The following is a 22,631-nucleotide window of genomic DNA, read 5'->3' on the forward strand; positions in this document are numbered from 1 at the left end:
CTTAACCAATGGAAATGCAACTTTGGGACCCTTGTATTCCGATTGGGCAGAACTCACTCCTGACGTTGCCTTGAGCGGCCACCTATCAGACACAGGACTCTAATTTACACCTTATTTGCATATGTGGTTCTATATAAAAGGGCGCATTACGTCCTTCTCCTAGTTTCTCTTTTGTTTTTTCCTTCAGGAGTCTTGAGCTGTTCTGAATCATGCCTGAACCGGCCAAATCCGCCCCGGCCCCGAAGAAGGGCTCCAAGAAGGCGGTGACCAAGGCGCAGAAGAAGGACGGCAAGAAGCGCAAGCGCAGCCGCAAGGAGAGCTATTCCATCTACGTGTACAAGGTGCTGAAGCAGGTGCACCCCGACACCGGCATCTCGTCCAAGGCCATGGGCATCATGAACTCGTTCGTGAACGACATCTTCGAGCGCATCGCGGGCGAGGCGTCGCGCCTGGCGCATTACAACAAGCGCTCGACCATCACGTCCCGGGAGATCCAGACGGCCGTGCGCCTGCTGCTGCCCGGGGAGCTGGCCAAGCACGCCGTGTCCGAGGGCACCAAGGCCGTCACCAAGTACACCAGCGCCAAGTGAACAGTGAGTTGGCTGCAAACTGAACCCTAACGGCTCTTTTAAGAGCCACCCATATTCTCAAAGAGAGAGCTGCCACTTGCTTATTCTGTGCTGATCCTGTGACTCATTACAGTAGTTAGTCTGAACAATCCCCGGCTTTTCCTATGACAGTAACTAAGCGGCAAAACTAATACTGGGCCTTAGCCAAGCTGTGGGACTCCTGTGCAAAGGAACAAAGGCTCTGAGCTTGTCCCTCACTTAGGAGCTAGCTACTTTCAAAAGGGCTCTGTCGCCAGTCCGAATAACCTTTAGAATTAAGTAAACGATGGAAGAGAAAAAATAAGCTGGAAGCAAATTCAAATACTCCCCAGTCACCCCTTGAGAACAGAGCTGGACTCGTGCCCAGGTTTCGGGGGTTGCGCCTACAGTTTGAATTTGCCGCCCTTCCTCTCTGCGCCCTGATTGGTTCTGGCATCTGAGACCCGCCCCCCCCCTCCCCCCCACCCCCCGACAGCCCAGCACACTCAGGCACCTAGAGTAAATATTCTCCGGCTGTCTATCCTGTTTTCATCCTCTTAAGCTTTCTAAACTTGTCAGGACTGAGGTTTAGTATTTCCTCTTGGGATTTTCGTTGGAGAGAGGAATCTTGAAGATGTTTTCAGGCTGAGAAGTACCAATGCTGTATTTCCAATTAGGCTGCCGCTTTCCTTCTGCCATATACCCATATAATGGAAAATGTTACCATGACGAGACAGGGCTATTTGGGGGTTCGGTGAAGGCAAAGAAGCTTGATAGCATCTATCCCAGACTCTTGTAAAACGAGAATCAGTGTTTCTTTTAAAGTTCCTTTGGTTGGCGCTTAAATCTGCTGTTTGACATTGTTGGGAACCAGTAAGGAAAAAGCACGCTCCGCGTCAGTTAGGTTGCCACAAATAAGAACCAGTCAGCCAACAATGTGTCTCTAGATTATAATTCTTCAATATCTTGTGTCTCTTAGCTAAACAGCCATGATCTGTAAAGCATTTGGAAGCCTCCAGTCCGGCTGGTTTGGGGTTTAGGTAGTAGTTTTAAATGCATTTAATTGATATAAACAAATTACCCGATTTATCTAAAACGGATCTAAATTTAACACAGCGATAATGTCTAAAACAATGTTTTGTTAGATCCAATGTCAAATATAGGCTTCTCCTTTGTTGACTCGAATCCTACTCCTGGTTCAGTGCCCACGTCAATCTGACCTGCTCTCCGAAATTCCCTTTCCTTGTGCAGCATTTGGGAACTGCCTCCGTATAGTTCCTCATGCAGATCTATTTGAATTGCTACTGAGTGGTTTGCTGTATGTTTCCCCACAGAAAATGTGCAGTCAAGACAGGAAAAATAAAGAAGGAAGAAAAGAGAAAATTCTTTCCTTCATCTCCACCCCACACTAATGATAACCGAGTACCTGGAAACAACATAATTTTTGTCACTTCTTCTGTCATATGAGCCCCCTGATCCTCTCCATTAATCCAAGTAATCAGATGATAATGTTCAAGCTAAATACTTTTTGTTCTTGTTGTTTGTGCTATAGGATACAGAAATGAGAATACAAAGCCCGAATTCGTGGAAAAAGCAGAGGGATTGGGACAGAGGATGAGTCGTAGGCAATAGTCCATTCCCAGATGAAACTTTGTGAAAACTAAGTTTTTTTGGGAAACAACAAAGTTGAAAAGATAACCGGCCAATTTATCCTATTACTCAGAAAATTAAACTGCTTAAGCCATACACAAATCAGGAAAATAAATCAAATTTTCATCTGTGGAGTTATTTGCACCTGGATGGGGTCCCCTTATAAATAAGGCAAGAGTTTAATCTTTTGCTTGAAAAACTGTTACACTTTATTTATGTATTTATATGTACTTATGTATTTATTTATTTATGTTTGTTTATTTTTGAGAGAGACTGAGCACAAGCGGGAGAGGGGCAGGGAGAGAGGGAGACACAGAATCCGAAGCAGGTTCCAGGCTCCGAGCTGTCACCACAGAGCCCGATGTGGGGCTTGAGTCATGACTGGAGCCAAAGTCAGACGCTTAACTGAGGGAGCCACTCAGGCTCCCCTAAACTGTTATCACTTTAACCTACTTCTAACCAGCTTCAGAAGAATTGGTTCAAAGCTAACCTAATACAGTATGTCATTTACAAAAGTGTACATTGTACATGGTGTTATATCTTATCCCAAAATACACACATTTGTTGCTCAAATACTTATGACTATTTGGCCCATCTTCCCCAGAGATCATAAACCACAATGATGCCTTGAACATTGTGTTAGATGAACCGGCTGTTTGTAAGAAATCTTTTTTCAAGCTATGCTATATCAAATGATATTTCATGTTTCTACCGTGCACATATTTCTTTGTCAGCTAATCTACATCGGTTGTGGAAATCAAGGCACCCATTCCCCAGGGAGTTAATAGAGACACGCTGACAAAGTCCATTGAAAGATGCATGACCCTATATCTAGATACCTATGCGGATATCTGTTCTTCAGCTCTATCTTTGGTACGTTAAAGCTCATTCCATTATAACTTTTGTCAATTTTATTTTCAAGTTTTGATGATACATGGCAAATACCCAGTTCATAATAACCATATTTCCAAAGTATTGATTTGAACGACTTATGCTAAGCTTTAATTTCGAAGGACCACTTTTCCTGATATTGTCCCCAAATGTTGGATATGCAACCCTGTTTAGAGTCTGCATTCCATGAAGGCCTATGCCTTCTGCCCATAAGTCTAGAACGGAATTTTTGAATTTTAAGAACACTGTTTGGCATACCTGAAGCATTTGTTTTGCACATTACTAGTATTTTCTCCAGTCTTTGCAAATGTATTGCTTCACCCTCACTGTGGAAACGATACTATTTGTTTGACATCGGGACCCCAGAAGAACGCGTTGTTTGTTCTTCTGCTATTACCTGTACACCATCAGATCGACAAAACTATGACGTATACATCGGTACTTGACCGTCAGGAGGAAGTGATACACGCAAGGCTCGGCCTGAGCAAGTGCTGAAGGAGGAAACTAATTTTTAGAGCAAGTAGCTCACACCCCAATTATTTCTACTTCTGAAACATAGTTATGCTTTTTGCTATTTTTCAATAGCCTGAGGACTTTTCCTGTCAATACCTGATTGAGAAACACTACCTAGGTTTGAAACTAGGCCCTGCCACTTGAAATTTGCATTTACACATGACTTTAATTTCTGTCGCTTTCTTCCTCATTTCCAAAGGAGGATTTGGTAGTGCTTCTCGTGAATTAATATCTTCAAAAAAAAATTTTTTTTTTGCCATTTATTTATTATTGAGAGACAGAGAGACACAGAGCATGAGCAGGGGAGAGGCCGAGAGATGGAGACACAGAATCTGAAGCAGGCTCCAGGCTCTGAGCCGTCAGCACAGAGCCCGACGCGGGGCTCAAACCCACAAACCGTGAGATCATGACCCGAGCCAAAGTCAGACGCTTAACCAACCGAGCCACCCAGGCGCCCCTTGTGAATTACTGTGTTAACAATGTGTTGCATATAGTAAGGCTTCAACATATTTGAGCTAATACCACTGCTGACACCAGTCAAAAGGGCAGTATTAGAACGAGTAATAACAACGTCCCGCTCAAAAGTACCCATGAAACACAACAGAAAAGAGAGGAGAATGGCATCTCATTGTCTAGTTTTGCTGGAAAGAGAAATGATCTAAGATATCGAGCTAAACTGATGTATGTGTGTCTGGCTGGGCAAGGGTTTGAAGGGGACAAAAGTGGAGGTTTGGGGACAAATTTGGGGGACGAGTGATATGGATGGACTCAGAATGGTCCCAGAGTGTAAGAATGACGTTGGCCCTTGTGGATGCGAACCAACAGGTGTGTCCTTCCGAGGAGGCTATCGGTACTCAGGCATACGACAGCCACCGTGTGCATGTCACAAAGTTTCTTTTTCTCAACACCCTTCCTACTGCCCAAGCAAGGTGGCCAGGGTGATGCTGCTGGAGGTTACCCACAAGCTCTTTGGTACAGACTTAGCTCACCAGAGTTGACCTGGATCCTGACACTGCTAAGTGTCCCATATGCCGGGACCGCTCTTCTTGGATCCATGTTGTCATGGATGAGGCAGCTATTGGACTTCACTGACACAGACACTTACTCTAGATTTGGTGTGTTTCACCTTCTCTCATGCCGTCGCTGGCAAGATTATCCATGAACTTCCTGAATACTTTGTGCCTCTATCTCACAGCATTCGGGTCATTTTAGAAAAAGGGTAAGGCAATGGGAAGATGGCATGGGACTCACCAGTCTTCATGGGCACCACATCCTTCATGAGCACAGCCTTACCAATTACTGGGAGACTCTGTTAAAGTGGCATCTAGGAGTTTGGCAAGTTATTGGAGTGCCATTCAACTGGATAATGTATAGGTACCGAAGAGTGACAAATAGGCATAATTTCTGCCATTGCCAAAACACATTGGCCAAAGAACAAAGAGGCAGAAAGGGGGTAGTCCCTCTGCTCTTAGGGTTAATCACCAGCTCAAAAAACACCCACTTTCCATCCTTGCATCTCAGGGCTCTCTCTGTTGAGTTTATTGGATTTTCGTTTCTTTTGTTCTTAAAAGCTTTAGTACTCAAAGGAGGAATATGTCTGCCAGCGGAGACTGAGATCACACTGTTAAATTTTATTGATTTACAAAAAATGAGCCATTTCTGATATAAAGTAAAACAATTTTAATTAGATTCACGGACTGGCTTAAGAGACATATGGGAAGGGGGAACCTGGGTGGCTCAGTTGGTTAAGCATCCGACTTTGGCTCGGGTCATGATCTCACAGTTTGTGGATTCGAGGCCCGCGTCGGGCTCTGTGCTGACGGCTCAGAGCCTGGAGGCTGCTTCGGATTCTATGTCTCCCTCCCTCTCTCTCTGCCCCTCTCCTGCTTGCGCTCTGTTTCTCTCTCTCTCTAAAAAATAAACATTTAAAAAAATTAAAAAAAAGAGAATGAGAGAGACATGTGGGAAGTCTTGAGGACTTTGGGCTTTCGGATTCCTCTGTTTCTCAATCTTGTATAAGTTTTTGTTTTCCTTCTTCCCTCCCACACCCTCTGTTTTTAGGAGGGACAGGCAGGCACCTGGGACAGAGAACGTTGGAGTGTTCTTTAAAAGGCCGTCATAAAAAAGATACAGTGGAAGCCGGTCGACTTAGTCTCAGAAACCTTCAAGTACAAGTTAAACTACACTGATGTAAGTTACTACAAAATTCATAAGTACACAAAGTTTTAATAATTCTTACGAATGGGTCACTTGGTGAAACGGTTTTCAGATAACCGAGCTGAAAAAAAAAAAAAATTGTGCTGTCTACCCGGTCTCCTCCTGTGAGATTTCACGTGTGTAGTTGGCTATTTAACCTAATCTCTGGTGTTTCTTTCCTTCTCCTTTACTGTCTTATTCATGGTGTCTTGGTGCCACATAACTCTACAGGTGACGCAGTATACATATGGCCTCACCGTGGAACCAGAAGAACAGTGGATTCGGGATTACGAGCTATTTTCTATAACTGAACTGATTCTGCCTCTGCTCTTAGGATATGACTGAGACAGGCAAAACGAGAACATCGTCACTGTCATGGAAAAGCAATATGTGGAAAAGAGTGTATTTTGGTCTTTGGCCAAGGTTTACTTCTCAATTTGCACGAATTAATTGAATTTCTATGTAACCACAAACTTTTTCACACATTACTAAATATATGTAATAGAACCATATAATAGCTGCTGTAAATATAATGGGTCAAGAAGAAATCCAATGATATCAGACCCTTATTTAAAGGCATTAAATGAAAAGATATAATACATTCATGGGCACGAAATATTAAAGATGTCAGGTCTTCTAAAATTGGTATTCACGGTAATTCCAGTCAAAATCCTAATGTCAGTTTTGGAATTTGGAAGCTAATCCTAACATTTATTTAAAGAGCAAAATGGTAAAAAAAAAAAAATCAAAACAAAACAAAAACAAACCCAAGAAGCTCTCGATGAGAGGTAGAACCTGATGTGATAAAACACTTAGCTGATACTGGGTGGCAATGCACAGAGATGAACACATTTACCAACTGAATTAGATAGAAAGCCAAGGATCGCATCTAATTTTTTGTTGAAATTTCACGTTAGTGAGGAAACGATAGGCTGCTCAAAAAAAATTGATGAGTGCAGTTGGTTATGGGTGATTGTAGGAAGACCCCCTAAGTGTAAATCTTCTTTTAGAAGATCAGCTAGGAAAATATGATCTCACTATAGAGAAGGACTTCTTAAACAGGAAACAAAAGTACTAACCACGAAGAAAAGAGTATTACATTATACCCCCTTAGAGGAGGCATTTTCTCTTAAGCTATTTTGCAACATCCACGCTTCTAGGCTCTTTCTTCCTTAATTTGGGAAGGAGAAAATATTAGTGAATGTCAACTTAAAATGAAAAAGGGGTTGAAAAGTCTGTGCTGAAATCTGACCTCGATCTCACCTGAGGTCAGATTTTTAGGTTCAGACCTTCTTTTCTTCTCTCTTTCCTTCTAGTTTCTAAGTGAGAATAATAAAAGTGTTAAGATACCTTTTCCCATTTTATCTATGGATATAGAAAACAGATTTGTTTATTGTGTTAAAAAACTACGAGTTTCAGAGGAGCTTCAATCATAAACTTAAGGATTTAACTTTTTTCTCCTTTCAGATTTTTATTTAAATTTCAGTTAATTAACATGCAGCGCAACATTGGTTTCAGGAGCAGGATTCAGTGATTCATCGATTGCATACAACACCCAGGGCTCATCCCAACAGGTGCCCTCCTGATACCCATCACCCATCCAGCCCATCCCCCACCCTCAGTTTGTTCTAGATCTTTCGGGGTCTCTTAAGCTTTGTTTCCCTCTTTTTTCTTTTTTTTTTTTCCCCCTGCTTTCCATATGTTAATTTATTTTGTTTCTTAAATTCCACATGTGAGTGAAAACATAGGATATTTGTCTTTCTCTGACTTATTTCACTTAGCATGACACACTCTAGCTCCATCCGTGTCATTGCAAATGGCAAGCTTTCATTCTTTTTGATGGCCGAGTAATACTCCATTGTGTATATATACCATACCCTCTTCATCCATTCATCAGTCGATGGACATTTGGGAAAGATGTTAACTTTTCACATGAAAGCGTCAGTATTTCTTCTTATAAAATAACTTTTCTCCCCAGCACTTTTCGCAGAAAATGTCTGCAAGCAATGACAATCCATGAGCAGTGAGAATTGCCATCACCCAGATTGTTTCTCAACCCTTTTCCGGAGAGCAAACTCGGCTAATTGGGACATTTGGATAAGGGTTAGGCTTTAAAATAGATTTGAGAGACATAGCAACCAATGGAATCCTACTTCAGATAGAATAAATTATTGTAAAAAAGTATTTGAGGCAATTGAGGGGTTTTCTTTGTAAGCACTAGATATTGGATGGTGTTACAGATCATCACTTCTGAATTTAGGTGCGAGGATCTTGTGTTTTGTTCAACTCTGCATCTGTTGGGACTTTCGTGACAATATTCATGATTGACGTAATACGTGGTTTCTTTACACTGTCCCCCTTCCGCCCAGTGTAGGCGCGGAGAGTGACACCCTGTGGGCGAGACGCTGTAACTGAGGAGGACTTGTGTAGCTTCCATCCCGCCTCAGTCCCTCCCCTGCCTGCCTCTCCGACTTTTGTAAGAAGTCAGCCCGGGTAACGAAGCTATTTCTCTTTGGGACAAAGGGTGACACAGACAGCGACTCCAGCGACTGCACCGCAGGAACAGGCAGAGGGGTCGGCAAGCTGGGAGGGGCTCCCGGCCAGGTCTCCTCCTCCCACCCCTCCCCCAACCACCCCCGCCCGCGCCCGGGGAGAGCGTTGGACTCTGTCGGCACCTTGTGGCCATTTTGGGTAATGCAGCTAGAGCTTTGTTTTATTTCCGGTTTCTATCCGTCCGCTGCGAAGGTTTAATAATTGCTTATATAAAGAACACAAGAAAGAGCCCTGCTCCCACCGTCCTCCTCGACCGCCGAGCTCCCCCATCGATCACAAAGAAGCACGTTCACCAGTTTGGGGTGCAGCCATCTGGAACTTCTTTATACAAACAGAAACATCAACGTGTACTCTCAGCCCCCACCCCCAACCCCCCACGTTAACTCAAATGGCCAGCGGTGATGTTCTTCTCACGGTTCTCCTGCCTACTTTTCTCATTATCTAGCTTGGAACTCTTTCCTTACTAACTAGCGCGGCTGAAACTTCTCGGCAGGTGCACCCTAGTGACCTGAGGCAGGTAACCTGAGACCAGACCTGTTCCTACACGGGAGCCCCTGCATGTGAGCCTCTCCTTCAGTTACCCATTTCTCGGTAAATCACTCATTCTCCTGGAGCCCTAATGTCACCCTCCCTCCACGGCGCTGCGGAGAACAGAGGCAAGAGGGAAATGACAGGTAAAATTCCATTTTTTAGTAACCTGCAGCCCGTTGGCAAATAGTTGAGGCAAATCCGGAGTAGAGCATTTCTCCAGGAACCCCCTCCTGTCCTAAGGGACAAGCTTAGCTTGATAACAGAAAGGCCTCTGGCATTTTAGGAGTCCTCTGTAGCACATCGCAGTCCCTCTGGGGGCCTCCCTAACCAGTCACTCCTTCTGACCCCAGCGCAGCTCTTTCTGTCCTGTCCCCGTGCTTTCATGAAATCACCTTTTGGCACCAAAGACGTCTACAAGAATTCTTTCTTGGCGGTGGGCTCCGGACCCACCACCACTCCAAAACTCCATCGTTCTGGGAAGCAGAGAGGAGTCAGACATCACCCCTGCTCTCAGTCTAATAGAAGAGACCAGAGGTGCCTTTACACTTAATCCCAGTAATCCTGCCACCAGAAACAAAGTGAGATGTTCAGGGCCTCCCTCAGCCCACAGCCCCCTGGCTCTAGTATCCCACACCGCGTTTCCACTTACTCCCATTTTCTGTCCTTCAGGCCCCGTGAACACAACCCTGGAAGAATGGCCTCCTCCGTGCAGAAGGAGTAGAACCAGAGACCTTCCAACCTACTTTCGTAAACTCAGAAAGTATCCTCGCCGGTTTCCTTCTGTTCTATTCTGATAACAGGGCAGGTTGGTAGTTTACACATGGTGTTTGGACTTTCCAGCATGATTGATTCAAATGCCACTTTAAAATATTTTTATTTATGTGCTTGATTAAAAAAAAACCCATCTTATGTAAAGAAGTGACAAACTGGAGATGAACAAACCACAGTATATTTGAATTTATGACTTTGTATGTGAATTTAATATATTTTCATTAATTATGCTACGAAGTCAATACTTTAGGGGTTGTTTTTTTTTTTTTTTTTTTTTTTTTTGGTGTTTTTATTTATTTTTGAGACAGAGAAAGCAGGAGCCAGGGAGGGGCAGAGAGAGAAGGAGACGTGATCTGAAGTGGGCTCCACACTGACTGCAGAGAGCCCGATATGGGGCTCGGACTCATAAACTGTGAGATCATGACCTGAGCCGAAGTCAGATGCTTAGCTGACTGAGCCACCCAGGCGCCCACAAAGTCAGTACTTTCAAGTTTGTAATTTGAGCTCTTAGATTTCATTATTGATTAAAAATAATATAGACACATGATAAAATATTTGATTGACTCCTAGTGGCCCGGAAGAAATGGTGACAATTTAGGGCTGAAGTGTTAATTTGTGCTTTAAGAATGCTTACAAGACAATTTCAGGAAATGCTAACAATTTAAATTTCATACGCTTGGTTACTTTTCAGAGGCTTTTAGTTTGTTTGGGTATTATGAATATAATAAGCTCTATGAATATTTTTGTGTATGTATTTTGGTGAACTTATGCATCCACTCATTTCAGGCATATAATTCGGAGCAGAATCGACCGTTTATAAGGTAGTCATATGTTCGCTTGTCAGAAACGCTGACAAATATTTTTCCAAAATAGATAATAGAGACCAACTCAGTCTCCTGTGAGCAATATAAACTGATTTTAATTACTTCATATTTTTGCCTTTATCTTGTCAGGCTTGTTAATTTTTGTCCTTCTGGGAAGATGTACAGCGCTATTCTGTTATTTTAATTTTCAATTCTTTCATGAGTAATGATGTTATGTACCCTTTCATATGCTTACTGTACATCGAATACCATTTAGTGGAGATTATTAATATCTTTGACCATTTTTTATTGGGTTATTTATCATTTACTTATTGATTTGTAAGGGTCTTTTCCATATGGATGTTTCCATATGGACGTATCATTGACCCAACGCAGTTTATTAAAAAGACAACCCCTAGACCATTGCACTGAAGTGTTCTATTTGTTGCAAATCGGGTGACTGTATACATGTGGGTATATTTTTAGCCCAATACCAATCACCCTTATTACCATAGCTTAAGATAGGGGTTGATATCCAGCAGTCCCCCAAACTTGTTCTTCTTTTATGATGGTCTTTACATTTTCATAAGTGTTAGATTCGGGGAGAAAAACTTCCTAATTCAGGGGTTGGCAAACAGTGGTCTGTAGACTAAATCCAGCCCTTCGGCTGATTTTGGTAATAGCGTGTTATTAGAGCACAGCTACGCCATTCATTTGTGTAGAATCTGTGGTTACTTTTTCACTTCAACAGCAGAGGAGTGACAGAGACCCTACGGCCTGCACAGCCTAAAATACTTATTATTTGGCATCTTCAAGAAAATGTTTGCAAACACCTATCCTAACCCATTCTATGATGGGGGTATCATTTTGATGCTAAAACGAGGCAAATACATTACAAACAAAGAAAACTACCGACCAATATCCTTCATGAACATAGATGCAAAAATTCTAAGTGAAATTTTAGAAATTAAAATCGATTGATATATTAAAAGAATCATACATCATGATCAAACACCCCTGGTTTATCCCTAAAATGTAAGGCTGGTTGAACATTAGAAAATCAATCAGTGTAATACACTACATTAACAAACTAAAAAAGAAAATACATATGATCATCTCAATAGATGCAGAAACTCATTTGACAATATCCATCTCTGATAAAACCTCTCAGCAAACTGGAACAGATGTTTTCACCCTGATAAAGGGCGTCTACCAAAAAACTCAACTAACTACATTCTTAAAAAGAATGATGGTTTCTCGCTAAGACTGTGAATAAGATTGCTGTGTCTGCTCTCACTACTTCTATTTAATGTTTTATCGGAAATTCTAGTCAGTGAAATCAAGAAAAAGGAAAAAGAATAAGATAGAGAGAGACAGAGAGGGAGAAAGGCGGAGGGAGAGAAAGAAAGAGAGAAAGAGTCATCCAAATTGAAAAGGAAGCATTTGTACTGAATCTACAAAAACCTACTAAGACTAATGAGTGAGTTCAGAAAGGTTACAGGATGCAAAGTTAATATACAAAACTCAACTGTATGTTACTATACTGACAACAATCAGAAACTGAAATTTAAATAAATTTCATTTATTGTTTAAAAGAGGCCCAAAGGCAAACTGGTAGAAAAAGGATATCTATTTTAATAAATGGAAAAATTCAATATCCACACACACACACACACACACACACACACACACAACTTGGGTCCATAATTTGCAAAAACTACCCCAAAACGTATCACAGACTTAAATATAAAGCTAAAAACTACAAAACTCCTAGAAGAAAATGTAGGAGAAAATTTTGTGACCTTGGGTTAGGCAAAGAGTTGTAGACATGACATCAGAAATATGATCCAAAAAGGAACAAATTGACAAATTAGGCTTCTTTAACATGAAAAAACTTTGTTCTTCAAAAGACAAGAGAATCCCACTGGGAGAAAGTCAAGTCACAAACTGGGACAAATCGTTGCAAATTCACTTATTTGATAAAGGACTGTATTTAAAGCATGCTCAACATTTCAACACTGAGAGAATAAGGGACTCAGTTAAATAAATGGGCAAAAGAGATGAACAGATACTTTATAAGAAAATATGGGGCTGCAAATAACCACAGGGAAAAGGTACTGCATATCATTAGCTCTCAGGGAAATGCAAATTAAAATCACAACCAAATGCCACTACACCTATTTGAAAAGCTAAAGGTAAAAAGATTAATCATGCAAAGTGTTGGGAAGGACACGAGGGAACCAGAACTCTCGTAGACTTGTGCTATAAATCGAAAATGGAAAATAATTTGACAGGGTCTTAAAAATTTAATCATATAATCTACGACATGATTCAACTATTGCACCCCTTGGTTCGTACTCAAAAGAAAATGAAACATATGATCATTGTAAGCATGGAAAGATTTTCCCTTCTTTCCTTCTAGCTTCTTGGTCTCGTCTGACAGTTAAATTGACATGAGACAGATTAACGGGAGAAAAACAAATTTAGTTTCATATGTGCGGGGGCCCCATAAAAACATGAGACTCAAAGACATGAACAAAGCAGGCGGCTTTTATACCTTGTAGACAACCAATACATCTGTGAAGAATTGACAAGACAGTTTGGGTTTAGGGTGGTTAAATTCGTGAAGTCACAAGATTTGTCTATACAGCCTCCTTGACCCTAAAGTCCCATCCCTGGGTCTTCTGCCCTTCTGGTACAGGGAGGGTATCTTTCACATGGGAGATTTATTTCCTGCTTTCTGGGGGGAAAATGAGGGTCAGAGTGATGAAGTTTCGGAGTGGTGAGGGATTTGTGGGATCTGGAGCCGAAGGCCAAGAAAGAATTCTCGAGACGTCTTTGGTGCAAAAAGGTGATTTTATTAAAGCATGGGGACAGGACCCGTGGGCAGAAAGAGCTGCACTGGGGCCGTGACGGGTAACTCATTATGTACCCGCAGGTTGGGAGGGGGTCAGGGATAGAGTAAGTCTCTAAAGGAATTTTGGAAGCAAGGGTTCCAGGACCTTGAGGGGCTAGCTGTTGCTAAGGAAACACCATTTATTACCATTTAATAAAACTTGTCTTAAGACCCTTCAGATGCATATCAGGGGGCCATAAGCTTGGAGTACGATTGCCAGCATGTATCTTGGGGCAGCTGAGATAAAGGAAATTGACCTGCAGGCTCCTCAAGGTTGGGATACTATTAAGCTAAGGTTCTCTCTTTGCCCCCAGCAAAGTGTCATCATCAAGGCAGCTGAGCTCCTAGAGGAGGTCACTCTGCCGGTTTCGAGGACTTGTCGATGGGCTGTAGGCAGTAAGGGAATTTAATTTTTCATTTGCCTTAGTTTCCCCCATCACCGTGGCCAGCACTGAAACCCCTTTTCTTCATTCTTGGGCGGCCAGGAGTGTCCGAGGAACATCACACATGTCCCACCTGCAGGCGGGGGTGCTGTAACCTGTACTTGGCCCTCAGCTCGCCCCGCGCTCCCCCATCAGTGTTCTTCTTGAACCAGCTGCTTCTCAAGTAACTTTACTCAAAACAACCAATATGCCAAAGTGGCCTGTTCTGCGACGGAATATTCCACTACCCTTCACCGTACAAAGATCTGCACACACATGTTCATAGAAGCCCTATTTGTATTAGCCCAAATCTGGAAATTGTCTAAACGGTCATCAAAAGATAAATAGCTAATAAGTGAAAGAAGTCAATCAGGGAAAAAAACAAGTACCATATGATTTTTACTCGTGTGTGGAGTTTAAGAGACAAAACAGATGAACATACGGGGGAGGGGGCGGGGAGAAAAGAGAAAAGAGGGAAGGAAACAAACCATAGGAGACTCTGAAGACAGAGAACAAACTGAGGGTTGATGAGGGGAGGTGGGTGGGGGCTGGGCTAGATGGGTGATGGGTACTAAGGAGGGAACCTGTGGGAATCAGCCCTGGGTGTTGGATGCAAGCGATGAATCAGTGAATTCTACTCCCGAGACCGACATTGCCCTGTATGTTAACGAACCAGAACTTAAATACGATTTTCAAAATAAATAAAAAAATAAATAAATAAAAGATTCCTCACCTACCCTCCCCCAAAGTGGTCAATAGCTTCCGTGTGTGGGACATTCATGTCATGGAATTCTACTCGGCAATAAAAAGGAATGAACAGTTGGCCAACAAAAGTGTTAGTTTCCTGCTGGGCCTGGGAGGGATACATGAGCCTTGTTAAGACAATAGGCCCCAGATGGAGTTTGTGCTCAGCCTTGGATCACCAGACTGATAATTACAGTTCTAGCTCTCTCAGAGAATGGAATCGTAAACCAGTCCATCAGAAATCACCCGGTCAGCACTAGGTAGGTGGGTAATCCGCCTGACAGACCCCAGGCTTTTCTGCAAAGGAAAGTAACCTTGGCAATAACCAACCTGCTCTTCTGGCAGAACTTCCTTCCTCTCCCCGCTTTCTGCCTATCAGAGCCTTTCACTCTGTGTAGCTCCTTGGAAGTCCTAGAGCTTCTGTCTGCTAGACTGGATTTATGAATCGTTGAGTAACGCCGACAAGATCTTTAGAATTTACTTGGTGGAATTTTGTGTGCTGCTACGAGCTTAGTGTCTATAAATAATACACGTGTATTATCTCAGGATAGTAAATGCTCAGCTCCGGGAAAGACTTAGCCGCAGCGTCGGCCTAGCGGCTCCCAGGGCTTCCGTCCAGACCCCTGCCAGCCTGCATTCTCATCGGGGAGCTTACGTAGCGGATGACAGTTTCCCCTCTGCCCTCCTAGGTGCTGTGGCTGAGACCCCACGGCCACAGACCTGTAACAGACCTGTAACAAAAGGCAGATTCACAAGAGGAAAACAGAAGCTTAATAATATGTCTACCTCGTGTATGCATGGGACAGGCCCAGGAAAACTGAGCGAAACTCCCTGAAATGGCACCACCTTAAATATCATCTTCAGCTCAAGACAGAAGAAAGCAGTTGGAGGTTAGGAAGGCCAGTGAGGCGAGGTTCCCAGGAAAAACTGTAAAGGAGGGTGAGGTTGTTATGCAGATTTAAGTCAGCAGCTTTTTCATGGCTGAGAGTTTCTCTTCCCGGGACAGAGAGTGAGACATCCTTACAAATGGAGACCCATCAGGTCCCTGGGAGATGGAGTCAGAGGGGGCAGGAGAACAGTATTCTAGAAGGGGACAAAGAGACTTTAGGGGTGAGGGGGGGAGTTCACTATCTTGATGGGGGTAATGGTTTCATGTGTATACATCTATCAAAGCTCATTAAATGTATGCTTTAAATATGTGCAGTTTGGGGGGTCTGGGTGGCTCAGTTGGTTAAGCTTCCGACTTCGGCTCAGGTCATGATCTCACGGTTCATGGGTTCGAGCCCTGCCTGCGTGCTGACAGCTCAGAGCCTGGAGCCTGCTTCAGATTCTGTGTCTCCCACTCTCTCTGCCCCTCCCCTGCTTGCTCTCTCTCTGTGTCTCTCAAACGAGAGATAAAACATTAAAAAAATCAAAACAAATAAATATCCGCAGTTTGTCACATGCCAATAACGCTTTAATAAAGTTGTTTCAAACAAGTAAAAATGTCATTTTTCAGTCATAGTAAAAATATCATAGGATAGATCAAGTCTGTAATACACCTTTTTTAAATTCAATCTGAAAAGCCCACAAATAAGGGACGAGAACTCTAGTTCACATATGGAAACGATGTTCTTGTGGGATTCTTTACCTCAGTGCCCGGGATTTGTTGTCTCGCCGCTTCGAAGAATGAAAAGGGGGAAACAAAATTGATGAGGGAGCGCGGGGCGAGCTGAGGGCCAAGTACAGGTTACAGCACCCCCGCCTGCAGGTGGGACATGTGTGATGTTCCTCGGACACTCCTGGCCGCCCAAGAATGAAGGAAAGGGGTTTCAGTGCTGGCCACGGTGATGGGGGAAACTAAGGCAAATGAAAAATTAAATTCCCTTACTGCCTACAGCCCATTAACATTCCTTGAAACTGGTAGAGTGACCTCCCTCTGGGAGTTCAGCTGCCTCCATGATGGCACTTTGCTGGGGGCAAAAGAGAACCTTGGCTCAACATTATCCTCCTGTGAGTCTACTTTAACATATAAAAATTCCATTGGAAACTTCCTTGATCTCAACTGCCCCAAGTATATGCTGGCAATCATACTCTAAGCATATGGCCCCCTGATATACATCTCAAGGGTCTCACGACTGGGGTTTTACTAAGCGGTAATAAATGGTGTTTTTCTCACAACACCAGCCCCTCAAGGTCCCGGAAACCTTGCTTCCAAAATTCCTTAGAGACTTACTCTATCCCTGACCCCCTCCCAACTTGAGGGTATATAATGAGTTACCCGTCACGACCCCGTGAAGCTCTTCCTGCCCATGGGTCCCGTCCCCATGCTTTAATAATATCGCCTTTTTTTTTTTTTTTTTTTTTTTTTGCACCAAAGACATCTTCAAGAATTCTTTCTTGGCCATCGGCTCCGGACCACCCCACTATCACCCCAAAACTCCATCAAAATGAGCAGCAGACAAAAGTTTATTAGACTATAAGATGAGAAAGGGAGAATAGTAGGAAAGCTGTCTTTGCAGAGAGGGGACATTTGAAAGTGAATGTCCACGGTCTATAGGGGAGGGTCCTTGTTCTATAAGGTTCTGGCCACCCCCTTCCTTTCCCCCTCGCTCCTTCTCAGGTCCTACCCTTATCGGCTTGCTCTTCAGTAGTACATTCATGGTACCATCCAGAAGCAGCCGAATGCTACCTCTTGGAAAGATGCCAGAGAAAGAAACAAACCCACCCTTGAACTGTGGCTTCTGGGGTCTGGTTCAGCTCCATGTTGAGCAAAACCTAGTATTTAGAATTAAGTCAGGTTTTTAAATCACTGATTTATTTTTGTAGTTCTAATCTGAAGTCTTCCTCATCAGAAAAACAAATTAGAGGGGCGCCTAGGTGCCTCAGTTGGTTAAGCATCTGACTCTTGATTTAAGCTCGGGTCATGGTCTCATGGTCATGATCTCACGGTTGTGAGATCAAGCCCTGCGTCGCCCCCCCACCTTGGGGTTCTCTCTCTCTCTCTCTCTCCCTCTCTCTCGACCTCCCGAAGTCTAGAACAATATCTACTTACCGCATGTTGGGGGTCACGCGGCGAACAGTCCCGGTTTCTGTGCTAGCCCAGAAGGTGACCTCATGCCCTCCTCCCGGGGAGAACCCAGGTCTGAAGACACCAGGAAAGGTCCTTGATGGTATGTAGGCGCACTGCAAACTCCCACAACCCACTCTGCTGTCCCTCCCACTGGAACCGCCTAGCGGAGGGGACCAGAGGTGACCAATGGACCCGGGGCCACGAGGAGCTGAGATGAATGTCTGTGGTGGGCGCATCTGGATGAACCCACGCCAGAGGCTCCAACGATCGCTGACTGTAGCCGGATCCAGACTCCTTCACAATAAAGAGGTAATAGACTCAAGCAAAGTAGAAAACAGTTTGATAATGACACTAATAATAGGAGTAAAACAGCATGGAAACAATCTATCATTGGCTTCGGTTCCTGTACTAATAACTTTACAGATACTAACATGTTTAATTCTGAAAAGGGCTTTTCTACTTTCCCCCCATTTACAGAGGACGAACCTGAAAGACAGAGGTGGCGGCAAAGAGCTCAAGGTCCTGCAGGCAGCAGAGGTTATTAAAAGGCAGCTCGAATAGCTTCACAGTCTCTGTCTTAAGCCCTCGTTTCGTGTTGAATCCTGTTCAGTTTCATGTGCGCCACAACACAAGATTTTTAAGACTTGAACTCAACTGAAGATTTATTTTACGTTGAAGGGTCTTCACAAGGGGTTGGAACACACGTTCGGGCAAAGAGCTTCTTGTTGGATTAATGCTTTTTTGCAGAAACATTTTCCGGTTCTGCCGAATCGACCCGACTCCCTGAAGCAGACGCTGAAAGTAGGAACAAAGACCGAGAATGTCGGGTACTAACACGCCCACCAGGCTCGCACGCTGTGGCCGGGTCACCAGTATCTCTCATTTCCCAGCCCCCTCTCGGGCTGCAAGGTCCCAGTCCAGAGAGGGGGGCGGACTTGCGAGGAGGGTGACGTGATCATCTGAGCTGCCCCAGGGTTGGCTACGGCTGCACTCGCGTGTTTCGGTGACTGACCTCGTCTTAACACAGGGAGACGTGGTGAGCTACGATGCCACGAGCCGTCAGCAGAGGCGACGTGTGTAAGTTGCAGCGGCCTCAGATATTTAACCTGCAGCTTCTCTCAAAATCCACCCAGCCCTTCAAGTTAGAACAGCGATCCCTCCCCTCCTGGGTGAAAGTATTGGAAGCTGCCTCTCCCTTTTAGGGAGCTGGGATGGGGTGACCACCTCCAGCATCCACAGGCGGCACACGGGAGACCCTGCTCATTGCCAGCATCCCCCGCGCTGGGATCTTAGCCCCCGGCCTCCCCGGGATCACGCTGGTCTGGATCCTTTGGATGCGGCTGATGTCAAGCCATCGAGGACAGGTGGAAGAGCCATCCCGGTTCTCCCTCTCCAAATGTCCAAAGGACAAGTGAGGCAGAGAACGTCAAACAGGGATCTTGAAGTAGGGACTTCGGGTGAAAGGGGCGCGTCAGTCGAGGCCACTCCGAGTTTTGCCGCCGCGGTACCTGTGGAAAAAAGAAGGAAAGGTTTACCATCGTGTCAATGATAAGTGACAATTGTCTTGTTGCCAAGTGAGGCTGTAAGATACGCATAATACATACGGGACACCAGAGAGAATATTGGAACCAATGCATTGAAAGAGGTTACTAGACACAAAACACGGGCAAACGCCAATTGTATTTCCTCACATATTATGGTCACAGACCGAAAGATGATATTTTAAAGGGGTCCTTCCCTTTCTCCTCAGTTTAACCGGTGGGATCAACTGTATTTCTACCAACGTAGCAGCCTTTGCCTTTTTTGGCAACTGAGAAGAAAAGGTAAGTCGATGTGGACATGAGCGGGGTCCAGAGACCCCAAGACCAACACAAAATGAAAACAAGCGAAAGGAATTGCACGGCAAATAGCACGTGCTCCGTGAGGCCATCCTAGTCATAGCCACCTGGGACTCCTCCTCAGAGAACTACTAGATCAACGAAAAGGAAGGTTTCAAAAACGGCAGAAACTTGTATGGAAACTCAACGAAAGACACAGTGAGCGCTGCAGAAAGGGGGGTGGGACAGCTTTGTCAGCAAAGAGGGCTGGGTTCATCGGGCAAGAAGAGAGAACAAGTTTGACAACGACCCCTCTGTGTCACCCTAGAAATTTCAGCTCAAAATGCAACGTACATGGAGCGTGAAATGAAAAAACAATCACCGTGAGTCGGAAGACGGAAAACCGGCGTCTATTTAAATTGTGATTAAAAAAAAAAAAAAATGAAACCACTGACAGAGCGGAAACGGAAAAACGCAGTGGCAAGACGCTCACCGGCCAAAAAAATATCAAAAACACTCCCTAACCAAATAAAGGAAGATAACCTCACCTTTGCAAAACAGTCAAGACTTGGGGCACCAGGTGACTCAGTCAGTTAAGCGACCGACTCTTGATTTCGGCTCAGGTTAATGATCTCACGGTTTGTGGGCTCAAGCCCCGCGTTGGGCTCCATGCGGACAGCGCCGAGCCTGCTTGGGATTCCGTCTCCCCCGGTCTCTTGGCCCCTCTCCCTGGTCACACGCCCTCTCCCTCTCTCTCTCTCAAAATAAACAAATAATAAATCAACTTAAAACAGAATAGTCACGACCCGAAAAAGCACTTTATAAAAGCGAGTTTCCGAATGGACCATGCATATGATACAAGGGGACTCAAACTCAGTTGGCATGTTGGGTATTCAAGTAAGAGTCACAGAGTGGTAACACTATATACACCAACCATAACCAAGGTGAGTGCCCTAACCGTAGAGACACGAGCACTGCGTGACGGGAGGTGGGAAAGCGACAGGCGGCCCTGGGCACTGAGGGCGTGGGAAGGATGGCAACAGCCACACTGAAACTCGGACACGTTTCGGATCCGTGACTCAGCGGCCTGAGAAGCTGCGAGCACATGGTATCCGGAAGGACGAGGACGTTTACAGCAGCGGCGTTGGCATAATCGTCCCCAAATTTGCCAGGGCCCCTGCGGGCCCCTGTTAGCGGGTGGACGTGTAGGAAAGATGCTCAGACGCACACGCTGACGAGGCGTACCTCACGCGCAGGCCTCCTGCTGGTCACCATCACCAAGGAGGCAGGGTTTCCCGGGCACACGCTGTGTTCACACGCCACAGTGGGGCTCCTCAACGTCCCCGAAAACAGAGACAGGTCAGCGCTTTCTGGAGCTTAGCCATGGATGCTGGGGAACGGAGACTCTACTGACACCAGATCTTTTAAGTTCTTGGACCCGATTCCCGTGTGGGGGGCGGTGGCCCCCAACCACAAGCTGGTGTCCGAGAACTCACTCGATTCTGACAACATCTATGGGGAGACAGCATCAGATCCCACGGGTCAAGGGCTCGGTCCTATAAGACTGCCCCCAGCCCTCACTGCAGCTGCCAGTAGTAAGCCCCAGGGGGTTACCTGTGCCTCTGACTGCCTGGCTACAGATCGCAGGCTCCCAGGACCTCCTCCTCTTTTAATTTGCCAGAACGACTCCCACAGCTGAGGGAAACAGGCTTACCAGTTTGCTAAAGGATGTGAGAAAGGATATGAATCACCAGCCAGAAGCGCGAGGTATGGAGAAAGGGCAGGAAGCAATCACGGCACACGGCACGGCCCACATCTCCACGTGTTCACCAACCTGGAAGCGTTTCAGACCCAGCGCTGCTGGGTTTTTATGGCGGTCTCGTCGCACAGTCCTGATTGACTAAGTCATTGGCCGTTGGCTTGTTCAACTTACAGCCCCTCCCCTCTCCCCAGGGGTCTGGGACTGAGCCCCTCTGATCACAGGGTCGGTCCTCCTGGCTACCAGCCCTGCCCTAAGTTGGGATCCAAAAGTCACCTTCGTTAACAGCAAGACACCCAGTTCACCTTTATGGCTCTGAAGCAGTTACAGGAACGGTGGATGAAGACCAAACGTATCGTTGTACCGAGGAACGCACCCGGCAGTGAGGATTACGCCATCAAAAAAGACTGAGTGTTCCATCACTATCCAGGATTCTTTCACTCTTTTGAGCAACATTTAGGAGTGAAAACAAGCTGACTGGAGGTTACAAGTGAAGTATGATTGATCAGTGATCCAAGACAGGATGTATAATCCATAAAAAAAAAAAAATGCTTTGGCAAAGAGCCCGTAAGTAACACTTATTTCTGCATGGAATTTGCATTCTTTAGTCCCCTTTTTGTTTACCGTCTCACGGCCTCCTAAGATTTTGAGTTCCGTGAAACATGGCCCGTGTTTCTGTGACCTTTCATTTTAGCCCACGTCCAACAAATAACACTCAGCATAACTTTAAGTGGTTCCAATACATGGCAGAGCCCTTTCAGTGTTTAAGGAGACTCCCCTTAGAGTCCTCATGAATGTTTTCTCTAAAATTTGCTGGGGGCTGAAGGGGTAGAAGAATTCTATTAAAGAAGGAATGGCGTGAGACCATTCCTCTGTCTTCCACACTGTCTACTTACTCTGTTTATGTATTTACTTTTTAAACAAATACCCCCAATAGCAAACACATATCCCTCATCAAAGTGATTTCTAATCAAGTATGGAAAGAGTGCGAGAAGTAAAACTCACCTCTTACACCGAGGAGCTCTTTTCAGGCCTCCAACCCTAAAGACTGTGCACATGAAGGCCTGCGGTTTAATGCTGCCTTTTTATCAGGATGGGCAAGATCACACCTTTTACCCACGCCCTGCCACACTCATCTCAACTGAGATCTCATCTGCATGGATTTCCATTAAACAAACCAATCGAAATAAGGCAGGACATTCATCAGCCTATGTGAGACTCCAGAATTTGTGGATGGTGATTTGGAGGTGCAGCCCACAGTGCAAAATTTTACTTGGCACCTATTTTGTGCAAGAAGTAACTTTTTAATTAATGAATGAATTACCTTTTAATGTTTATTTTTGAGAGGGAGGCAGAGGGCAAGCGGCGGGCGGGGGGGAGCAGAGACAGGGAAACACAGAATCCGAAGCAGGCTCTAGGCTCTGAGCTGTCAGCACAGAGCCGGAT

General features: G+C 44.8%; 2 protein-coding genes across 2 annotated transcripts in view; both read left to right on the forward strand.

The window, feature by feature from the left end:
* LOC109252608 (histone H2B type 1-C/E/F/G/I) overlaps positions 1 to 6,131 on the forward strand; it is a 490,736-nt gene extending 484,605 nt beyond the window's left edge. Inside the window, exon 2 of the mRNA XM_019425194.2 lies at positions 6,029 to 6,131. The gene's annotated coding sequence lies outside the window, so the exon portion shown is untranslated. The remainder of the gene's footprint in view (positions 1 to 6,028) is intronic.
* LOC109252606 (histone H2B type 1-J) lies at positions 168 to 2,358 on the forward strand. Its single transcript, XM_019425192.2, has 2 exons — positions 168 to 593; positions 2,140 to 2,358. Exon 1 carries the CDS (start codon positions 210 to 212, stop codon positions 588 to 590), a length of 381 nt encoding a protein of 126 aa, XP_019280737.1. The 5' UTR covers positions 168 to 209; the 3' UTR covers positions 591 to 593; positions 2,140 to 2,358.
* Positions 6,132 to 22,631: the final 16,500 nt, after the last annotated feature.

Source organism: Panthera pardus, unplaced genomic scaffold (assembly GCF_024362965.1).
Source record: "Panthera pardus isolate Hobbes unplaced genomic scaffold, ASM2436296v1 HiC_scaffold_17, whole genome shotgun sequence".
Classification (NCBI taxonomy): Eukaryota; Metazoa; Chordata; class Mammalia; order Carnivora; family Felidae; genus Panthera; species Panthera pardus.